Below are 21,499 nucleotides of genomic sequence, written 5' to 3' on the forward strand. Positions count from 1 at the left end.
TCCGCCATCACCTGGCTACCTTGGCACAGGCGTGCTGGCTCAAGCAGAGCAGGAACGCGGGCCCCGTCCGTTCTTTCCCTCAACACTGCCTAGTGCATTCCTTCCTCATTCATTCGTTCCCCCGGCTCGCACCGCACTCCATTCACCGCGCCCCACCATTCATCTCCCGCGGGTTCATTCATTCCCCGGCCGGCCGCCATCCCCTCCCCAGCTCCCGAGTGCACGTGGCGCCCCGCGCCCCCAGGCCTGCCCCAGCGTCCCCCCGCCAGTGCGCCCCGCCTGGGCGCTGCGGGGGGAGCCGCGGAATCAGCCGCGGCTGCGCGCGGGGCCGGGGCTGGCGGGGAGCCGGGCTGGGGGCGGGGGGCGGGCGCTCCCTGCGGGAAGCCGGGCGGGGTGGGGGGAGCCCCGGCCGCGCCGCGGCTCCGGGCGCGCTCGGCCTCGGAGGGGAGGGTGCGGGCCGGGGGCGGCGGCGGCGGCAGCAGCGGGACCCGAGCGCGGCGGCGGCGGCGGCGGCGGCGCAGGCGAGCCGCGCGGCTGCCCCGGGGCCATGTGGACTGGCGGCCGGCGGCCGGGCCGGCTCCGCCGGGCGGTGAGTACCCGCGAGCCCGGAGGGCAGGGCGCGGGCGCGGGCGCGGAGGCGGGGCGGGCGCCACCCACGCGGCAGCGCGGTCTCGGCTGCGCCGCCGGCGGCCCGCGTGCCCCCTCCCGCGAGGGGGGCGACTGTCCAGCCTCTGCTCCCCCGCCCGTAGCGCCCCCTCCGGTGCCGGTGCGCGGGGTGGGAGCGGGGGGTGGGGACCGGCCACGAACGCTCGCTGGCTGCGGGGGGCACTCGCAGGGCGGGGCGGGGACTCGGCCTCCGCGCGCCGCCCTGCCCCCCGCGAGGCCGGCCCGAGCACTGGGACCGAGTTGCGGGGGTCCTCGCCCCTCTAACACGTGCATCCCTCCGGTGGGAGGGAGGCTGGGGCACGGCGGGGGGAGGGGAGCAGGGCGGGGCCTAGGCGATCTGGGACCTGCTGCTGTCAGCTGTCACGGGCGGGTGGCCCGGCGTGCTGGCAGGCCCCCCTCATGCCGCGGGTCGAGGCTCAGTGAGCCCCCCCACCTACCCCGGGAAAGGTCGAGGAGCCAGAAGGAGGCTGCACCAGGGGCTAGTTCATTGAGCGATCACAGTGCGTGGGCTTGCGCCGGCCCGGACCCCCTAGGTCTCACTCTGCGCCTGCAGGGCAAGGAGCTCCCATTCCCCACAGTTCGAAGGGAGGAAACTGAGGCTCGGGAAGGGGAAGGCGCACCCGGGGGCCGCTCCACCGAAGCGTCCACCCTCCCTGAACCCCAGCACAGTTGGATGGGAATTGCTGCCCTAGCGTTTCCGGTTCCTGCCTGGTGTAGAGGTGTTTCCTTCCTCGTTTGGGCCCCACCCCGTCCCCAGTGTGGTTCCTTTGGGGCAGGAGCAGCGTGGGGGGCATCCAGGAGTCTCCTGGACCAGCCAGATGGGAGCAGAGTAGGGACCCAGGAATGGGCCGGTGGTGGCTGAGTGCGCTGTGCCTGCAGAGGTGGAGCCCTGGTGGCCAAGGTCAGCCACAGACCTGGGCTGTTTGCAGACTGGAAACTGACCAGGGGTCAAGGCCTCGGGGCTCCGGGCCAGCAGGACAGGGTCTCCCCATGGGCTTGGCTCCTGTGGAGGTCCCAGCGCCCTAGGTCTCTGAGGGGCCGTGGAGAGGTCCTTGCCCTTCACTGGGCCCCAGTTCCCCTGCCCACTGCCTGCAGCGGAGTCCCTTCCACCCCCAGGGCCGGCGAGGACCGGGGAAGAAAGTCCATCATCCTCTGCTGTGCCGGCCGTCCCAGTCCGGGTGGTATAGACGGCTGGGGCAAGTGGCCGATAAGGGGCGGCTCCGCCTGGCATGCGTGACGCACAGGGCGGGGAGGCAGCAGCCTGGGCCCTGGCAGCATACCCGAAAACCCTTAATTTTCCCGACTCTCACTATAATCAGGGCGGCACAGAGAAGCAGGCGCAGTGGCAGATGCGGTTGCTGCGCGCCGGCGCCGGGGCGAGAGGAGGCTGCCTGCGCTTTCGGAAGGACTATTGTCTCATATTTATAGATTCCTGCGCTCCGTGTTCCTCTTATCCTCAGAACCTGGAGCTGTTCACACCTGGGATGCTGAGGCTGCCTGGAGCCTCAGTGCTGTGGGTCTGGCTTTCCACCGGGCCAGGCGTGGAGAGTGGGTCATTTCTGGGTCGGAGAGTGGAAGCGAGGCAGAGCAGTCTGGAAGGAGATCTATCCACCCTCAGAGACTCTTGGGCACAGACTCTGGCCCGAGAGAGCTGCCATTTATCAAGCAGCTACTATGTGCCAGCCCTGATATAAGCACTTTCATGCCTTGTCTCCACGGCAATGCTTTGAAGTAGCCCCCCACTCCCACAGGCACTTAAAGATGTTAAGAATGAATGAATGAGAGGGGGAAAGAGCAGTCCATGGGTGACTGAAGGCTTGGTTGGAGACGGTCCCTGCATGCATGCATGCTCAGTCGTGTCCTACTCTCTGCAACCCCACGGACTGTAGCCCGCCGGCCTCCTCGGCCTACGGGATTCTCCAGGCAAGAATACTGGTATGGGTTGCCATTTCCTTCCCTAGGGGATCTTCCCGACCCAAGGATCAAACCCGGGCCTCCTGCATGGCAAGCAGATTCTTTACCATCTGAGCCGCCAGGGAAGCCCCTGGAGACCGTCCACAATTTCTCAAGTCCTCAGAGGCTCGAGAAGCCAGGGCCTGGGTGGGAGTTGAACAGGGGAGGGTGGAGGAGCAGGAGAGGGGAAGGCCTAGAGGTGAGAGTGATCCTGGGTCTATAGCAGCTTGAAGCAGGGCTTCAGTCCCTGGCCAGAGAGTGAGATCAGACCGTGGCAGTAATAGCAGCGAATTCTGACCACTCAACCAGTGGTCAGTGACAAGGCCCTGGCCCTTCGGCTTTGCAGAAGAAAAGAATTCCCACAAAGATGGAGAGTAGTGAAACAAGTTAAGTGCTTATTAGAAGAAAAAAGTACAGGACGTGTGGATAGACACAGGGGCAGACTCAGACAGTCTCAGAGTTTGGTAGTTTGAGTTATTTTTATGAGGCATTTCTTCCGGTTTCCCTCTGACCAATCATTCTGACTTGCCTGGTGCAGAGTCCATATTTGGCGTGTCTCAGAATCCTTCTGTGTGTGCGCACTCATCTCTCAGCCAATATGGATCCCGCCGCAAAGGCCTATGGGTAGTTGGCGTCAGTTAGCATCACTCCTGTTTTGACCTCCAAGGAGCCTTTCCGCACATGTGTGGTTGGGGAGGTCTCCTGACTTTGCGAATGAGAAATATGTGGTCTGGGCAAGGCCTAGCTTCCTCTCTCAATTGTCCTGCTCTTGATATTTTAGAGTTTTGGTCCACAGGGAATGAATCTCCAGTCACCTTACCCTGTGGGGTGGGGTCCGTCTACCTCCTGCCTCAAGAGGGGAGAGTGCAAGGATCAGAGGAGGCTCGGTCCAGCCAAAGTGTGGAGGTCGAATGTGTGTGTGTGTGTGTGTGTGTGTGTGTGTGTGTGTCAGGAGGAGGCTCTTCCCCTCATAGCAGGTAGAGGTCCCTGGGGACAAATCCAGGGGTGACCCCAGGCTCACCGGGTTGGCCTAGAATTGCTCCCAGCATCCCCCTCCTGGCTACCCCTCCTGCCCCAGAGCAGGTCACTAACCTGCTAGGAGGAGAGGCCTAGATGGGAGTCTGGAGTCTTGGGTTCTAGTTCCTCCTCTGCTGTGTATCCTTGAGCAAGACCCTGTCCTCTCTCTGGGGCTCCGTTTCTGAGGCACAACGCCTCTCTCCGTCAGAGGAGTGGCTTCCATGGCCCAAGAACAAGCCTTGGTGAGAGCCAGTGGCAGAAAGAGCTGACCAGAGCTGTCTCTGTTGGTTCAGTACTGCAGGAATGAAGGACTGAGTGAGTGGATGAATTCTCCATCCCCCTTAGCATACTCTCCCCATGTCCCCCACTGTGCCCCACTCACTGGGACCACTTAGGTGAATCTGATACAAACCTCACCCTTCAAGATCTCACAGTCTGCCAGGAGACACAGACCTTGACTAGCATGGCGGCGTTAGGAGGGTGATGGTGGCTTTCACGGCCCCCCAGCCAGGAAAGGGGCCAAGCAGTGACTCCAACCCCAACAGACCGTGGATCTGGAGGCTCCCACTGCAGCCCCTAGGGGCTTCTTGGGGGTGGGCATCAGCTCATGCCTAGCTCTGAGCCAGGCCACGGGACTGCAGTCACTTGTCCCACTAGCAGCCTTGAACCGAGTCAGGAATGGGGATGGGCCAGACCTGGTCCTGCCTGGGGAAGACAGACACCGAAAGCTCCAGTAATGGTTCTGCTGGTCCATGCTGGGATTCCCGTGCATCTGGGTGGAGAAGCAATGTGGGGTGGACTGCAGAGGCCGGTGGGTGTATTGTAGGCAAATGGATGTGGTGGGAGGCATGTGGCAGGGCAGCCCAGTGGATGGATGGATAGAAAGCTAGAGGGATAGATGCATAGGAGGAGAGATTGATGGATCTAAGTGTTAAGAAAGGGATGGATGAGTAGATGAATGAAAGAATTGATACGGATAGGAATGGATGGATAGAAGAAATCCGTGGATGGATATAAGGGTAGATTGATAGACAGATGGATTTCTCATTCATATGACAAGACGGATACATGTGTGGATGGAAGGCTCTAAAATGGATGGATAGATGTCAACGGACGAATGGGTAAAGGGCTGGATGGATACAGGAGTCCATGTCAGAGGATGGATGAATACAGGCATGAGAAAGTGGATGGATGCTTAATGGGTTCAGTCAATGTGTGGATGCCGGGGTGGATGGATGGGGACTTAATAATGTCAATAAAATGATGGATGTAAGAACAGAGGAGTGGATGGATGGATACAGGAAGAGTGCATGGATAAGTGCTTGAGGATACATTAGTGACGCATGGATACAGGCATGGAAGGGCAGATCACTGCAGAAATGGACACATGTTGGCGGGTGGCTGCATCCGTGATGGACGGATGGATGTGTGGACACAAGACACAAGTGACAAGGATGGATACATGGACGAATGGGTGGCGGGTGGCAGGTGCAGGCCCGGAAGGGCACACTGGTGTGCGAATGGGTGGGTACCTGCTAGCAGATGAGTGGTCCCTGAGATGGGTGGGTGCAGCATCCAGGCTTGCGTAACCCCAGACCCTCCCATTCCATGACCCCATAGCAGGGAGGCTGCAGGGCTGGGAGGAGGGCGGGGGCCAGGAGGCCTCTCCAGTTAGGCTGGAAGACAGGCTTAGGGAGCCAGGAGCCCACAGTGTGGCCTCTTGTAAAGACAGGGAAGCAAGCAGGGACTCCTGCAGGGAGTTCCGTGTCCCAGGAGACTTCCTGGAAGGTCTGGATGGCTCAAGTGCGTGCCCCTGAACTATGAACTCAGCCCCAGCCCTTCTTCCTGATGGATGTGTGGATGCAAGGATGGATACCTGGATGAATGGGTGGTAGACGGCAGGTGCAGACATGGAGGCATGCATCGGTGTGTGGAGATTGGTACATGCTACCTGGCGAATGGTGTGAATGCACGCCCCAGGGCACGGATGCCGGGGCTGCGGCCGCCCTCGGGGGTTCTCAGGCCAGCACAGAAACAGCCGGAAGCAGAGGCAGCATGGTGAAAAGCGTGAGAATCCTCAGACCTGGAATGTCCTCGTCTGTAAAGGAGGGGGCTGTAATAGAAACTTCCGCACTGGAATGAGGGAGGCTTGGAAGGCAACTGCACTCCTGTGGGTGCTGGCTACGGTTTCTGGTGTGTGGCGGGTGTGGCTGTTTACCAGTCAGCCCGGGTCCTGCTCCAAGAGACGGGGTGGCATGTCCCAGCTTGGGGTGGAGGTTGCCGCAGGAGTTAGCGAGGTGATGTTTGGAGCACTTAGTGAATGCTCAACCTGCCCTCCACACCCCCACCGTCCCCACCCCCAGCCCTCCAGGGTCCCATCGGTGCCTGGGGCCAGGTCACTGTTCCAGCTCCAGGAGGCAACCCGAAGTTGGGTCCCTCCTGCCTGGGAGCTCTCAGACCTTGGCCAGCTTCCCATCTTTGGGGGCGCGGTGGGGCCAGGAGGTGGAGAAGGGGCTGCGGGGGTCCCAGAGTGACACAGGGCCTGAGACCCCACCCCGGGTCTGCCACATCCGACCCCTGTGACTTCAGACGAGTCACGTGACCCCCACGAGAGCCTGCTCCTTTAAACATGAGACAGTTCACGGCTGTCCCACCTCACTGGGTGATGATTTGGGCTACGAGTTGGAACTTGGCACCCAGTAGGGGTTCAGGAAAGGAGGTGGGGGGGCGGAGCAGATGAGTCAAGAGGCAGGGGCTGGAAGCCCTCTCTGGAGAGGCAGCCCAGGCCGCTGAGAGGTGAGCAGGCCCCGGCTGCGAGCCGCCGACAGCATCCTCTGGGGCCTCGGGCCCAGGCGGCTGAGAGCCAGCGGGTTGTTATGACAACAGGAACTTGTCTGATGCAGCCCGGCAACTCTGGGAGAGGCTCGGAGGACCGGCTGGCCAGGCCCCCGGAACATTCCTGTGATGGCACGTAGCAGGGGGGTGGCCACCTGAGAGCCCCCGGGCTGAGGGGTCCCGGGGTCCCAGGAGAGGCCGGGCTCCCTGCCGAAGGCTCCCAGCAGCCTCTGTGCGCTCCCCCTGCATCCCTGCTCGGGACTGGGTGCTGCTCTGTCGGCATCTGACAATCAGGAGAGGACATGACTTGCCCAAGGTCAGCTGGGGTGTTGGAGGTGAACTTGACCTTGGTTCTGCCAGCCTCCAAGTTTAGTTCACACTGGTGGCGGAGCAGGGCTGGATGACTGGATACTGCTGGGGAGGGGGGTGTCCAAGTGTAAAGAGGTGGCCTTCAGAGGATAGCAGGAGCAGGTGGGGACCTGTGGCCTTCCGAGAGCCTGAGACCCCTGACTCCCACGTTCTCCTGCCCGTGCCCAGCCAGAGGAAGTTCACACCGGGCCACAGATGCTTATGAACGGACAGTCTGAACCTGGGGTAGTGGTGGTCGCTAAGTCCTGCCTGGACTCCATGCAACCCCATGGACTGCAGCACGCCACGCTTCTGCTGTCCTTCGCTGTCTCCCAGAGTTTGCTCCGATTCATGTCCTTTGAGTCGGTGATGCTATCCAACCATCTCATCCTCTGCCTCCCCACTCTCCTTTGGCCTTCAGTCTTTCCCAGCATCAGGGTCTTTTCCAGTGAGTCAGCTCTTCTCATCAGGTGGCCAGTGGATTGGAGCTTCTGCATCAGCAATGGGATGCCTTCACTTATTCATTCATTTGAGAACTACTGGTTGAGTGCCTCCAACGTGCTGGGCCCTGTGCAGAGAGCTGGGGTGAAGTGAAGCTCACCATCTAGGGGGACACATGATAAGCAGATTCATGGGAACATGGCAGTTACAGTTAAGGGTCATGATACGAGGCTGCTGCAGGGGTACCTGATCTGATCTGGAGGGTGGAAGGAGTCAGGTAGATGGAACCCTGAAAGGTAGAACTGGGACCCTGTAAGGTAGATGGGAGTTAGGTGATGCCAAGGAGGGGGAGGGAGAGTGCTCCCCGGCAGAGGGACCAGCAAGTGCAAAGACCCTGAGACCAGTGAGGGCTTGGTATGTTCAGGAAGTAGATGGAAGTTCTGTGGGTGAGGGTAGAGAAGACCCTGGGCCATCAGGGCCTTGCAGGGTGCATGAATGTGTGACATTGTCTGGTTATCTGGTCTGCAAATTTCAAAGTTCACACGAGCTTGTTTGTGGAGTGGACCAAGCTGGGGTCAATGGCCCCAGGGAGAGGTGATTGTAGGTGTCCAGGTGAGATATGGTGGCACCTGGGACCAGCTAGGTGATGGTGAGGATGGAGGGAGGCAGCCAGGTCTGAGAGAGGGTGAACGGTCAGGGCCTGGTGGTTAGGAGTATGGTGAGGGGAGGAGGCGAAGGAGGGTGCCGGCAGCTTCCATCCCTGACCTGGGCAGTTAAGCTCATGAAGTTTTTCAGACTTTCAGTCACAGGTGCTGGGAGACATTCAGAGAGGTGTCCAGCTGAGCTCAGAGAAGAAGGGGTCCCCAGCACTTGATGTGAGGCATCCAGGTGCTGCCAGGTGGGCAGAGGCTCCAGGTACACAGCCGCAGGCAGGCAGTGCTAAAGGCAGCCTGGGCCATCCTCTAAGCGGCACCAGAGACCAGGGCTGGGGCTCACGGCCAAAGGCCTGGGGCTGCCACCCGCTGGGGAGCCATCCTGTGAGTACTCACACAGCCGCATCCCAGGAAGGAGTCCTGCCTGGACCCCTGGCTTCCTGAGATTCATCAGTGAGTCTCCCTTCATACAAAAGAGCAAATGCCCAGGACTGGCTCTGACCCTTCTCTGGGGTAATCTCCCCCTCCCTACTCCCCATCTAACTATACTCTAGGCCCCCATCTGCCAAAAGCTCTTGCTCATAGCATTGTCAACTGTGATTCCTAACCTTATCCCCTGTGTATCAGTGAAGAATTGCAAACTGCTGATAGCAGCAGAGATTGGAAATAACTATGGCTTAAATAAGACAGGGGTTATTTCCCACAAGTTAAAGAAGTGCCAGTGCCAGAGGCAGGTGGTCCAAGGCTGGTGTGATGACTCAGCGGTCATCAGGAACCCAGGTTCTTCTGTCTTTCTGCTCCTCTAGCCTTTATATGTGGCGTCTGCCTCAAATTTGCCTCATGGTGCAAAATAGCTGCAGTAGCTCCAACCATCACTTGCATGTTCCATATAAGAAGTAGAAGAGTTTGGGAGAGGGAGCAAAAAGGGCACAGGCAAGCTATCTGATCCCTTTTAAGGAGTAGTCACGCCCAGTAATTTCCGTTTGTATCTCATTGGCTACCCCTGGCTACAAAGGAGCCTGGGAAATCTTACCTCCCACAATAAAAGGAGGACTCTTCACTCCGAGTGGGATGACAGTGGGGAGCCAGCAGTCTCTACCACAGCCTCCTATTATTTCAGATGGAGGCAGTTCTAATTTCCCCTCCTTCAGGCCCCATGTTCACCCATGTCCCTGAGCCCAACTCACACCCGGCAGAGATGAGGAGATGTGGTGAGTGGCGTGTGTGAGGCTTGCCCTTCGACACACAGCGGGTGTTCATTCAGCGCAGGTTACTTCCCCAGGCAGATGCAGAGTTCAGGACATGACCTTTGCTTCTCTAGCACTTTCTAAGCCCTGAAGCCCGGCTCCCATTTAGTAAGAATCAATTTAGGGGGCGGGAGGCCCCCTGCCACGTGCTGTCTGGATCAATTGGGGGCGGGCGCTCAGCGGATCACTCTGGCCAGTGAGGGACCAGTAACCCTGCGCCACCACCCCCGCCCCACAGAGGGTGCAGGGCCCCCAGCCACATGCGAGGAGGGAAGTGGGAGTCAGCGAGGTACTTGGAGAGGCTTGACCTTGGACTGACAGAGGAGGATGCTCTCGGGGACCGGCTCCCAGGCACAGGGTCCAGACCCCGGGAGCCCCAGGCAGGATGGCCCCAGCTCCCTCATGGAGCCCAGGGCCGAGGCCCCCAGGAAGGAGGCCTGCAGGGAGGGCCTTAGAGGCTGCAAAACGAGCCCCACCTCAGGTTGGAACCCCACGGGCCCACCATCTCACCCCGGCGGGGCAGCACAGCCCAGCCAGGAAGCCCCCAAAGCCTCACCCGGCCCCTTGTCCGCTGCCGAGCCCCCAGGCATGGGCAGCAGGCCAGCTCCCGGCCCCCTGGCCTGGCTGGGCCGCCGACGGGAGGCCAGACTGCCCTTCTCCAGGTTCCTGGATGAGGTCGCCGTGCGGGTGCTAGACCCCGGGACGCTGGAGGCCTTTCGGGGGCACAGGGGCCGCAGCCCGGAGCCCTCCCCTGATGAGCAAGACCCGGGCCCAGCCCGGGAGCCCCTCGCCAGAGCCGCCGCCCCAGAGAAGATCCTGGCCCTGAGCCCCGAGCTTTCCTCAGAGACTGCCCCGGAGGCTGCAAGCCGGGCTAGGCCGGGCCGGGCTGCAGAGACCACTGGGCTTCGCGTGGGCAGCAGCAAGCGTGGAGGCCGGGCCGCCTCCCCCCGGAGGCCTCCAGGCCGGGTGAGTCTCAGCCCCCACCCATCCCCCAGTGGGCAGCGGACAGAGGTCTGCTGGGCCCCTGCCCTGCTCCCTTTGGGGGCCGTTTCCCCACCAGCTCTGGCCGACCCTTCCAAGTTCCCTCCTCACCCCCCCTTTCATAGTCATTGGAATGGCAAAGGCCCTAAGAACCCAAAGAATGGACCTCTAGGATGAAACCTCTGGCTTAAGGGCAGGAGGCTATTTCTGGAGTATGCATGAGTAGACAGCAGGGGTATTCATAGCAATAATAATAATATCACTCCCCTATTGGCAGAGACCTTGCTATTTTACCACAGGATTTCCTATGATGTTTCCGTTGAGGTTTTGAACGTCAGTCGTGTCCGTGTGAGGTAGGATGTCACGGCCCTGTCAAGCAGACAGGTGGGCCCAGGTCCTTCAGAGCTGCCCATTTGATGGAGTTGGAAACTGAGGTCCTGAGTTGCCCCAGGGCCTCCTCGGGAGTCTGGACTTGGACTGAGGTCTTTGTATTTAAATACCACGTTAACACGCCCTCCAGACACACACGCATGCGCACGCACGCGCACACACACACACACACACACACACACTCTGGCTTCAGACAGATGGGCAGGAAGACTTGGTGAGACCTGCCCAGCTGTCCTGGGGGGGTCGGGTTGTGTGGCGCGTCAGGGTGGCAGCACCCCCACCTCGGGACTGGCCTTCATCTCCCAAACCTGTGCCCCCTGGGGCTGGGGCAGGTCCTTACAGGCTGTGGAGGACATTGTCCCCTCCTGACAACTCCGGGCACAGGACCGAGGTTGGGCCACGGGGCCAGGGCAGTGAAGATCTCGCCCAGACCCTTCCCAAGAATGACCTCCCTGAGGGGAGGAGTTCTGGTTCTCGTTATATGTATTGACTTCTTTTTGGCTGCACTGGATCTTCGTTGCTTCTTGGGCTTTTCGTGTCCTCTCTTGTTGCGGAGCAGGGGCTCAGCAGTTGCGGTTTCCAGGCTCTAGAGTGCAGAGTCGGTAGCTGTGGCGCAGAGGCTTATTTGCTCTAAGGCATGTGGGATTTTGCCGGACCGGGGATCGAACCCGTGTCTCCTGCATCGGCAGGAGGATTCTTTACCACTGAGCCACGAGGGAAGCCCTGAGGGCCTGTTATGGCAGCAAAGTCCTGGGTGGTAGGAGACAGCTGATGCTTGCCGAGTGCTTGCCCACGCTCTTCTGTCTCTGTGCCTGACCTTGGTGCACCCCCACTCTTGTGGGTGCCATCCTTGCCTTCAGTGACATGACCCCCTCTTTCTCCAGGGAGAGCCCAGAAGCAGCATGGCTGCTGGGGGGTTCCGGGTGTTTGCAGACCACCAGCCCTTCCCCTGGGGTCTGCTGGGCCGAGCACAGCCAGTGAGCCCTCAGCTCAGGGTAGAGTACCCTCAAGGACCCAGATAGGTCACCCGCCCTCTCTGGGCCTCAGTTTCCCCGGCCGAGGAAGGGAAGTAGTGGTCATGAGCTTTCTTTTGCCTTGTCCCTGGAAAGCCTCCAGCAGTCACCCAGTAAGCCTGGCATCCCCAGCCTCCTCCACAGGGGCCTGGCGATCCAGGACTCTCCTCTGCTCTGGGCTTGGCACACCCTGCCCCCCTCACTCTGGGGACCACTGGGTCCCAGGGGAGCCCCACGATGCCCAGGTCTCTGGAGGATTCCATCTCAAGGCCCCTCGCACATGCCTCCTGGGGCTACCAGGCTGCATGGGGCCTTCGGGACCTGTCAAGACCTTGCAGCAGGTGCTGAGGGGCAGCCAGAACATCCTTCCCAAGGAGCTGGAGTTGGCACCTTGAAGCAGGAGGTGGGCTTCAGCCCCACACCACCCCAGTGTCATGTGTGGTCCCCTCCAGCCTTGCATCACATACTCCAAAGAGGCCAGTGAGAGACATGCTGGGATCAGGCCCATTCAACAGACCAGGAGCCGAGGCTCAGTGAGCAGAGCTCGGCAGAGTCCTGGCTGGGCTGTGCCCTGGCTCAGTGAGCCTGGACAAGCCGCATCCCACGGTGTCTCCAGGCTGTGTGCATGGTGGGGATGGGAGGTGATGGGTGAAGGTGCCTGCACACAGCAGGAATCCCATCACCGGGCCGATGGGAGCCATGCAGGTGATATGACAGCCCCTCCACCTGGCCTGGACAGGCTTGTGTCCCCGGAACAGTTCCCAGGGTGAAGCTGGAGCTTTGGGGAAGGAGGGCAGACCCCTGGCTTCCTGGCACCGGTCTGAAAGCCATTTCTCGAGGGCAGTGCCTGGAGTGACACCGTGAACCCTTTTGGGGAGGAAGCAGCAATCCAGGCCAGGGTTGGGGGAAGGGGGATGGAGGTAGGGTGGACTCTAGTCCTGCCTCTGCTGGGTCTGGCTGAGGGGTCACGGGGGACTCTGGTCTGACCCTTCACTGTCCAGCATATGAAACGCTACAGTAGAAGGTCTCCGGGACCCCAAACCATCACCATCACAGACCTGGTACCAAGGTTCCCTCGTACTAGAGTGTGAATGACTTGAGCCAAGGTTTTCCTGAGAACACAAGGGGCAGAAACAAGCAGGAGGCACCGGCCAGTGTCCAGGAAGGAGGGGAGGGCTGGGGACTCTGCAGCAGGCTTCGGGAGGGTGGTGACAAGACCCCAGATGCCAGGCCTGGGAGTCTCCGGAGCTGCATTTGGATCTTGCCCGACAGGCTTCCCCCCGGGGAGACCTCAGGCAAGCCCCCCCACCCGCTGGGCCCCAGGCTCCCCGTTGGTGCGGCCAGCCTAAGGTATGACAGCGCTGCTCCGCGGAGAGTGGGGGACCCCCAAGGTGCCTCTGGAGGGGGCAGCTGCTTGCTTTCCTTCTCCCCAACTGGTGCCACGTGGGAATGTGGGCCGGAGTTGCCAGATCTTCCAAAATTTCAGCAGGAGCCAAAAATACGGATTTTAAAATGTAAACGCTCCCAATTTTTAAACGTTGGCTCAAATGTTTAAAAAAAAAATTTAAAACCCTCTCACAGGCCAAATACAACATGCTGGCAGGCCAGATTTAGCTCAGGAGGCCAGTTTGCAGCCACGGGCCTAGTCCATCTGCACTGGCGCACAGCTGGGGGCCCGAGGCCCTGCCCTGGCCACGCGGAGAAGCGTGGGGCGTGGCCGGGGGAGGGGACAGGGCACCTCTCGGCCCATGGCGAGATCCTCCTGAATCGCCAAGGGGAAGGATGTTCTTGGCCCCACGTAGGGACAGCCCCAGGCCAAGGTTTGGGGTCAAGTCCCCAACTTGCTGAGGGGCCTTGGGCCAGCACCCACCCCCCACCCCGTCCATCAGCGCTCAGCTTACTGTTCCGACTGAGGTATCCACTGTGTGCCCAGCACAGCGGGCCCTGAGACCGGCCTCTCGGCCTCCCTGGCCGCCCCGTCTCAGTCTCTCGGGCTGGTCCCGCCCCTCCCGGGGTGGAACCCCCACCCGGCAGAGTCCCTCCTGTCCCCGATCCGGGCTGACTCCCCATGTGGTCTCATCCAGGGTTGGGGCTCAGATGCTATCTCCATGTGGGCCACGTGCAGATTTACATCTCCTGGACCCTCCTCTGAACTCCAAACCCCTGTCCCCCACCCTCTCGCCCGTGTCCCCGCTGGGATGTCTGAACCTCCGGCCTGGACCCTGTTCACCTGGACTGTGTGGGTCCCTCCAGCTGGACTCCCGGGGCACCGCACTCAAGCCTCAGGGCGTCCTCCACGCTGCAGCCCGAGGGGCACCCCTCTGCTCAGCTAGTGGGGGGCTTCCCACCCTCTCAAGATAGAAGCCAGAGTTCTGACGATGGCGCACGAGGCCCCCGACTCGATCTCTGCTCCCCACTGGTGAACAGACACCCCCCGAACTCAGGGCAGGAGGGGCACCGCACAGTGCCCTGGGCAGTCTGCCTCCCGCTGTGGGCATCTCAGCGCCGTGAGGGCAGAGACGCTCCTCTGGTTTAGTTTGTTTGCTGCTGAGTCCCCTAGAACAGGGCCCAGAGGGAATGTTTGTTGAATGAATACAAGTGGGCAAGGAGTGATGTAAAACCTCTTCAAAGAGGGTCCACCCTGAGTGATGGTATTAAAAGGCTGGCTCGGGAGCAGCGACAACCCTTCACCAGCCCTGCCCCCAAGACAGTCCCGTGCACTCACAGCGTCCTCTGAAGACTTTGCAGCCTCCCGAGGTGAGACATTGAGCTCAGAGAGGCTGAGGGGTTTTGCCCAAGGTCACACAGCTGCATGGGCGGCTCAAGACTCCACCTGAGGGAGGCAGGTGGCCGCCGTCTTGACCACGTCTGGAATCTGGTCCTCTCTGCCACCTCTGCCCTCGGTAGTTTGGGGCCTGTTTCCTCCCTTTGGAGAGGGGGTGAGGGAGCAGGATCCAGAAGAAACCAAGGAAGCTGGGGCTCCAGGTAGATCTCAGGAGGGCCCAGGGGACTGAGCACAGGCCGCATGGGAGGGCGGGGACTCGCCCAGGGTCACGGGGCAAGTCGGAGGGGAGGCCTGAGCGCCCGGCAGGCCCCTCCCTGACCTGCACTCACTTTCCTTGTCGCTGCAGTTTCAGGTTTTACAGGACTGGGGGGGCGGGGGGGCAGTAATGGGAGGGGGCCATATGGTCCAGCAAGGAGTCACATATCCGCTCGTGGGGGCCGGAGCAGGACTGACCCCCTCGGCAGAGGGGTTCCCTGGACAGGGCTCTGTGCAGGTGCATGTATGTTGGGTCCTAAGCGGGCTTGGGTACCCCCAGCGTGATGGTGAGCTTTGGGGGGGTGGGGGCACATGGGCCGGCGTGGGAGTGACACCACGAGGGACCTTGAGAGCAGACCAGAGGCTGCTGGAGGCGGAGAGCAGATGCCACTGGCTGGGGAGAAAGAGCAACTGCATTCATTCAGGTGTCACCGCCTGCTCGCTGGAGGCCACTGTGCCAGGCCTTAGAGACAGAGACGCCATGGCTGAAGCAGAGATGCCCCTGCCATCAGGGGTGTCCCTTGGAGTTCAGGGCCAGGGGTAGGGCAAAGGGCCAAAGAAGTGGAGTCCAAAGGGACAGGGCGTGATGAGACACCCTTCAGCAGAGAGAGGAGCTCCTCTGGGTGGGTGGTCAGAGAAAGAAAGGCCCCAGCCCTACAGAGATCCAGGAGGGAAGAAGTGCAAAGGCCCTGAGGCAGGAGCGAGCTGGGTGAGCTTGGGACCAGCACGGTGGCCAGTGTGTGCCAAGTGAAGGGCAGGGCAGGGGGGTGTGGGCAGAGGGTTAGGCGGGGCCAAGCCCGTGTTTCCCAATCCCTGGCTAAGGCCTGATTTGTGACCCCGAGTTGCCTCCCTCCGTGGCCCGTTGGCCATGCTGGCAGCAGGTGGCTCAAGGGTGGAAGGGGCTGTTCCTGGCCCTCTGGAAGCTCAGAGTCTTGGGGAACAGGGAAAGAAGGGAGGTGGCGGGGCTGTGGTGGCCAGCGCCCCCACTGACCACCCCGCTCAGGGTGTGGGAAGGCGAGCAGTCGGGGCGGCGGGGACCAGCATGGGCAGAGACTTAAGAGGAAGAGGCGGCAGGTGGCCTGAGGCAGAGATGCGCGGTACCATCCGGTTTAGCCAGCAAGAAGGGCTGGTGTGATGCTGGGAAGTAAAGATGATGGCCACTGGGCTGGACCAGCAGGATGGTGGGCCCACCCAGAGGGGCTGGACCACCCAGAGGGACAAGAGGCTAGTTCAGGGCAGACAGTGATGACATCACAGGTCTGCTGCAGCAATAGGCACAGGGCTGTGAATTTGGGGTGAGCCGGAGGGGCGGCACCCAGGGCAGGGATGGACTGTCCCTCTGAGAGACCTGGAGTAGCCCACCTGGGTTCCCACCTGTATCAGGAGACCACTGGGGGCCTCCCTTGCCTGTGGGTCCCTGGAGGGGCCCGATGGAGCCTTGAAGCTGTTTCCTGCCACCTCATTTCACTCTGGGGACCATGGACAGCTCACAGGCCCCTCAGAGCCGTGGTCCCCAGCACCCTGCCCCCTTATGTAACAGAGGCACCACTTCTGGCCTGAGACCTGGGCAGCGCCCCTCGGGTCTCCTCTGCCCAGCCCATCTGCAGCCTTCAGCTAACCTCAGGGGGCTCAGAGCTGGCCATTCATGCTCCTGCTGGGTTTCCTCATCTCAGGAATACCCCCCAAATCTTGTGGTTATGAACCGCAGAGTTAAGACTTGAACGCGGGGCTCTGGCCTCAACATCAAGACCGCTGCCAAAGGCACAGTGCCTCCCCATGGGGCCAGCCGCACACAGCAGTAACTGCTCTTGGCTCGACTTCGCAGAGCTTCGCACAGAACTCCCACTCCCAGGTGAGGTGCTGGCTGGATAGAGCAGGACACAGCTGGTTGGGAAAGACATAGACCCTCTGCCCCAGGGAGCACATACCCACTGTAGAGCCAAACCCAACAACTCGGCTGGATCTCCTCCACGGAGGGCTGCCTGGAGGAGGCAGTCTTTCAGGATAAGGACAATGGTGACCACACGAGAGCTGAGTCGGGAGAAGGTGAGACTTGGTGGTAGGATCAGAGCCAGTCTTCAGGATATGGATCATCGGAGTGAAGGGAGAGGCTGTTAAGGTGCTGGGGCTGGACCCCCACGCCCCTTCCCTGTCAGCCTCTGTCCCACCCCCGCTGCCCACCCCTTGCCACCTGGGCGACTCAGCGTCCTCTCGTAGAGCCCCTTCGTGGGGGAGAAAAGTCCCAGACAGGCCTTTCAGATGAGCTGAAACATTCAATATAAATAATAAATGCTAGATTTTTATAATTAAATTTTAATACATGCTTATTAATTTTAGACAAACTCACTGGCAGGTCATTCACTGTGAGTGATGGAGGCAACCGGAGACATTTGAGGAGCATCCCCAGCCTCTGGTGGGAAAGGTCCCTGAGGCTTGGGGGCCGGTCCCAGCCGGGCTGCGTCTCTGGGCTCCGCTCTCCTCCTCTGTAAAATGGGAGAGACTGCTTCCCGGAGGAAGAGCTGGCCAGCGTGATGACGAACACAGGGCTGCTGGGTGCTGGTGTCCTTGTGACCTCAGCCCTTCTGCTGTGGGTGGACTCCTGGGATGGGAGCCACGGTTTCATTTCTCAACCATTAGCCCCTGGAGGGCAGGGCTCACCTCATTTGCTACCGCCTCCGAACCCCAAGAACCCAGCCCCAGAGCTAATGAATGAGGAGGCACCCGTGGGTGGATGATGGAACACTTGGACTTTTGGGGTTGGGGCTGACCCTGGCAACACAGGGCTCCTCCCACCCTGCGTTGGCGGGGTGGAGGCCAGGCCTGCTGGGTGCTGGGGGTGCCAGGGCGAAGGGACAGGACTCCTGCCTGGAACTCAGAGCCAGAAGGGAAGAGACAGGGAAAGACACGCCACAGAGGAGTAGGATTCAAGCATGCCTCGTCCGTGTTTATTGAGCGCCTGCTGTATGCTGGGATCAAGTGTGCTGAGCGTACTGATGGGAACCCGGGAAAGGTGGGCCTGGGTACATAGGGGGCGTCGGGGAGGTGTTGGCCAATCGGCCAGCTCCTTGTCTTGGGGGAGGAGGGTATATAGAGGGGTCTGGGCTCGTGGGCTCCGACAACTTTTAGAGCATCGGGGACTGTGTCTGGCTGCCAATCCAGACGCCTCGGGGATCCTTTCGTCTGAAATCCCTTCCCGCACCCCAGCCCCTCCGCAGTCTGCGATGCAGAAGGGCAACAGAGCGCCTCATTCTGCTCCCCCCGCCCCCAAACCTAGCTCGCAGGTGAGGAAACTGAGGCCAGAGGCATCTCGGGAGGGCCCGAGCGAGCACCCGGGGAACTGGTGACGAAGCCTGGCTGAGGGCCCCCGGCCGGGCCTTCCAGCTCGGCGCTGGCGGCCCGGGCTGCGCCCTCGCCCGGCGGGGCGGTGGGGGAGGCGGCGTGGGGCCCGGACCGGAGCGGAGCGCGCTCCCGGCGGACGCGGCGGCGGCGCCCGGCGCGAGGGGCCGGGATGGGCAGTCATCAGTCTTCCCAGGTGTGTCGCGTGGTCCCTGGGCGCAGCACCCCCCGCCCCGTCCCCCTTGAATCCCAGGCATGGTACGGGAAGACGGGGGAAAGCTCCCGGGAGCGGCCTCTCCCGGGCGACGGAGAGCCCTCCCCGCGCCCCCCGCTCCGCGCAGGAAGTGCGAGCCCGCCCGGGCCGCTTGCGGTCCCAGTTTTTCGCTGGCGCCCGCAGGGTTAACAGCAGCGGGTGGGCCCCCCGCCCGGCCCGCAGAGGGGCTGCCCGGCGGCGCGGGGCTGGGCGGGGAGGGTCTCCAAGCCGCGCGCGGGCGGGTCTGCGCAAGCCCGGCAGGAGCCCCGCTGGCGAACCTAGTGCGCAGGGGTTAATCCCTTGGGCCCGCGAGGGGCGAGCCAGGCCCGGACCCCAGAAGCTGAGGGCAGAAGGGTCCCCGATTGAGGAGTCTGAGGTCCCGACTGCTAGCACCCTCGGTTCGCGAGCGTGTCAGGTTCTCCACTCCAGTACGGACCCCAACTGCCCGCTCTGAACATTCTCCTACTCGGAGATTCTGCAATTCCGGGCTTGGCTTCCTCCGGGAGGGAGCGTGGGGCTGGAAGGGTTAACGGGCGGGGTGGGGCGGGGTGAGGGGTGTGCAGCGGGGGCCGCAGCCGCTGGAGAGTTAACGCAGTCGGGCCGGGTCCCTTCTTTTTCGGGCGGGCGAGACCGGGATCGCCTCGAGCAGTGCGGTCCCGAGTCCCCGGGCCAGCCCCTTCCTCTCCCCGGGGGGCGTAACTCAGTGCGCGGCGGCCCGGGCGGGCTCACCTGTTACTTGGCCGAGGCCCCGCGCACCCCTTGAGTCCCCGGGACCGCGGCCGGTGAGTGTGGGCTGGGGGCGCGCGGGCCGGACTTCCCAACCACCGAGGCGCGCCCGGGTGCCCCGCCGCTGTGCCCGCGGTGCCCAGCCCCGCCCGGCGCGGCCGCGGAGCGCACGACTCCTGCCTGCTGACCCTCTCGTTTGGTTTCTCGCAGGCCTCTGCCGCAGACATGGAGAAACTCAGGTGAGTGGAGCGTCCTCCGTGCCGGGGCTCCCGGGGCCGGGGTCGGGAATGGGGGCGCTAGGGAGGGCGAGGGGAGAGGGCTGTTGTGCCCGAGCGCATCTACGGTCCGCGGCCGCCCAGCGCGGCTGGCCCGGGCCGGTGTGCCTGTGTGTGGTGCGTGTGTGGGCGCGCGCGACTAGACAGCGGGGAGCCCCGCGCGGGGGTCCTCGGCGGGGCTGGGGCCACTGCGGCTGTGGGTGGGGGCGCGCCACCAAGGGCCGGGCCGGCGCGCGCGCGCGCGGGCCTCCGCGATCCCCCGGGCACTGCCCTGGACTCTGGATTGTCCCCCGGGACCCTCGGGGTCTCTGCTCTGCTGTTACGCACCCAGACCCCCGCGCCGACCACCCCCCACCCCCCAACTGACGGTTGCTTGGTTGTGAGCTTTTAAGTTTACGCCTCATTGGGGCTGGGGGTGGGGGGGGTGGTAGGGGATGGAGTCCTCCTGGCTGGCCTGGTCGTCGCGTCTTGGAGCCATTTTGGGGGAATCCCGCGACGGCGTCTGGGGAGTGCTCCCCTCGGCCTCCCTGCAGGTGCTAAACTTTGAACCTAGGTGGACTCCAACTGGGCGCCCTTTGAGGCAGGCCAGGGATCCGTCGATCTGAATATTCATAACTTCCCTCGAGCCCCCCGACCCCCACTTTGGGAATACCGCGCGTCCCCCTGCGCCCCCCCCCCCCACCTCGTGTTTTCCTTCCGAAGGCTGAGCCTAGACTTTGTGTGAGCAGGAGGCCCAGCTCTGGCTTCTGGGTTTCAGGACAGTCTCCTGGGCTTGGGGAGTCTCTTGGCCTCCGCCCCCCTCCTTTTTCTCCCTCCCAAGACCAGGATCCACAGCCCTGGAGAGGACGCTGGATAGCAGGTGCACCCATTCCCCAAGGGGCAGGGATCCTGAAGAGCCCAGCGTGTTCCAGGACAGGTCCCTGGGTCTCAGGGAGGGTCCTGGGACCTTCCCAAGTGACCCTCACTGCCGTGGATGGGTCACTGGGGCATGCCCAGGTGGGTGCCTGGAGACAGGTGGGCTTATGCGGACTGGCCGCAGGCTGGACATGAGAGCAGGGCCATCTTCTGGCCACTGGGCTAGAGTGCAGCCCTCCCCCCTGGGTCCCCGAGGACCAGAGCCCATCTGTCTGGGGCTGGAAGAAGGGGTCCCGGCTCCTAGAGCTTAGGATCTCAGATCCAAATGTCCCAAATGCCCATCAGCCAAGCCCACCTAGTCATGGTCAAGGTCCAGGGGGCGCTCTGGCCATGTAGATGAGTTCAGATCTGAGCCCCCCAGGACCCTCCCCGATACCCCCATTGGCTGTATCTCGCCAGAACCCCCACTGGACTGGGCTCTCTGTGGAGGAGGGGTCCCTACTTAGCTGGGACTTGGAAAAAAAGGCACCATTCATGGGGCACCTTGAAACCAGGATTGGGGGGAGAGCCTTCTAAGGTCCTCTGTCTCGTCCCCTCTTTCTCCATTCCCAGCCAACACTGGGGCACCTGTCCTTGTGGGAGACATGGCCCCGCCTAGCTGGGAACACAGGCAGACAGGTCAGCCAGGTGGGCAGACCCACTGCCCCAGACGCTGAGGGCACAGAGCATCTCTCTGCTGGGTGGGCTAAGGGCTTCCCTGAGCCAAATCCAGAAGACTGGTGGCAGTGGCCAGGGCCCACCCGGGCTTGTGGGCTGCACTCGGGAGTGGAAGCAGAGCCCCGGAACTGGTGGGGTTGGGGGGTCCCATGAGGCCAGGACCCAGTGTAGCCTCCCAGAGTTGGGGCGCCTCCTGCCCTCTTCTCCCTCTCACCCCATGAGTGGTCTCAGAGCTCCCTCAAGGGCTTTTCCAGACTGTTTCTTCCCGGCCAGAGCTGGGGCTGCCCCGTGAGCTTCTGCCCTGCAATTAGTGTTAGAGTCCGGGGCCAAGAAGCCCCAAGGGATGTAGGGGAAGTTGGTCAGCATGGCCTCCCGCGGTGTAGGTCACAGGCTGTGGGGTCCTCTGGCAAAGTCCTGACCCTCTCTGGGGCTCAGTTTCCTCATCTGTGAAGTGGGTATCCTAGCCACCCCCACCTTGTAGGGCAGTTGGGAGGATGACCTGAGCTATTGTGGGTGACAGATCCCACCTGGGAGCTGGCCCACAGCAGGGATCCAGGTAAATGTTCACTGTGGGACATCTGAGCTGCTCAACTGTGGGTTCCCAGGCAGGAGAAGATTCATGTATGGTCCAAGGGAAGGGGTCCTGTGTGTCCAGAGTGATGACCCTGGGCTGGGATCCTTCCTCTTGTTCCTAGGCACACATTGCAGGCTGGGCCTCGGAATCTGCATTGAGCTCCAAGATGGCAGGGCCTT

The 21,499-nt window shown here is 62.0% G+C and overlaps 1 protein-coding gene across 6 annotated transcripts in view; it reads left to right on the plus strand.

The window, feature by feature from the left end:
• Positions 1-439: 439 nt before the first annotated feature.
• Positions 440-21,499, plus strand: part of BEGAIN (brain enriched guanylate kinase associated) — a 46,109-nt gene continuing 25,049 nt past the window's right edge. For 2 of the 6 annotated variants that reach the window (XM_070477827.1, XM_070477829.1), the window contains exons 1-2: positions 450-589; positions 19,110-19,138. In XM_070477827.1, the coding sequence (XP_070333928.1) occupies positions 548-589; positions 19,110-19,138 (71 nt within the window). In that variant the 5' untranslated portion in view covers positions 450-547. Of the gene's footprint in view, positions 590-18,059; positions 18,117-19,109; positions 19,139-21,499 lie in introns of those variants that run through there. The other 4 variants (XM_070477831.1, XM_070477832.1, XM_070477830.1 and 1 more) reach the window with 3 other exon arrangements.

Source organism: Odocoileus virginianus, chromosome 16 (genome assembly GCF_023699985.2).
Source record: "Odocoileus virginianus isolate 20LAN1187 ecotype Illinois chromosome 16, Ovbor_1.2, whole genome shotgun sequence".
NCBI lineage: Eukaryota > Metazoa > Chordata > Mammalia > Artiodactyla > Cervidae > Odocoileus > Odocoileus virginianus.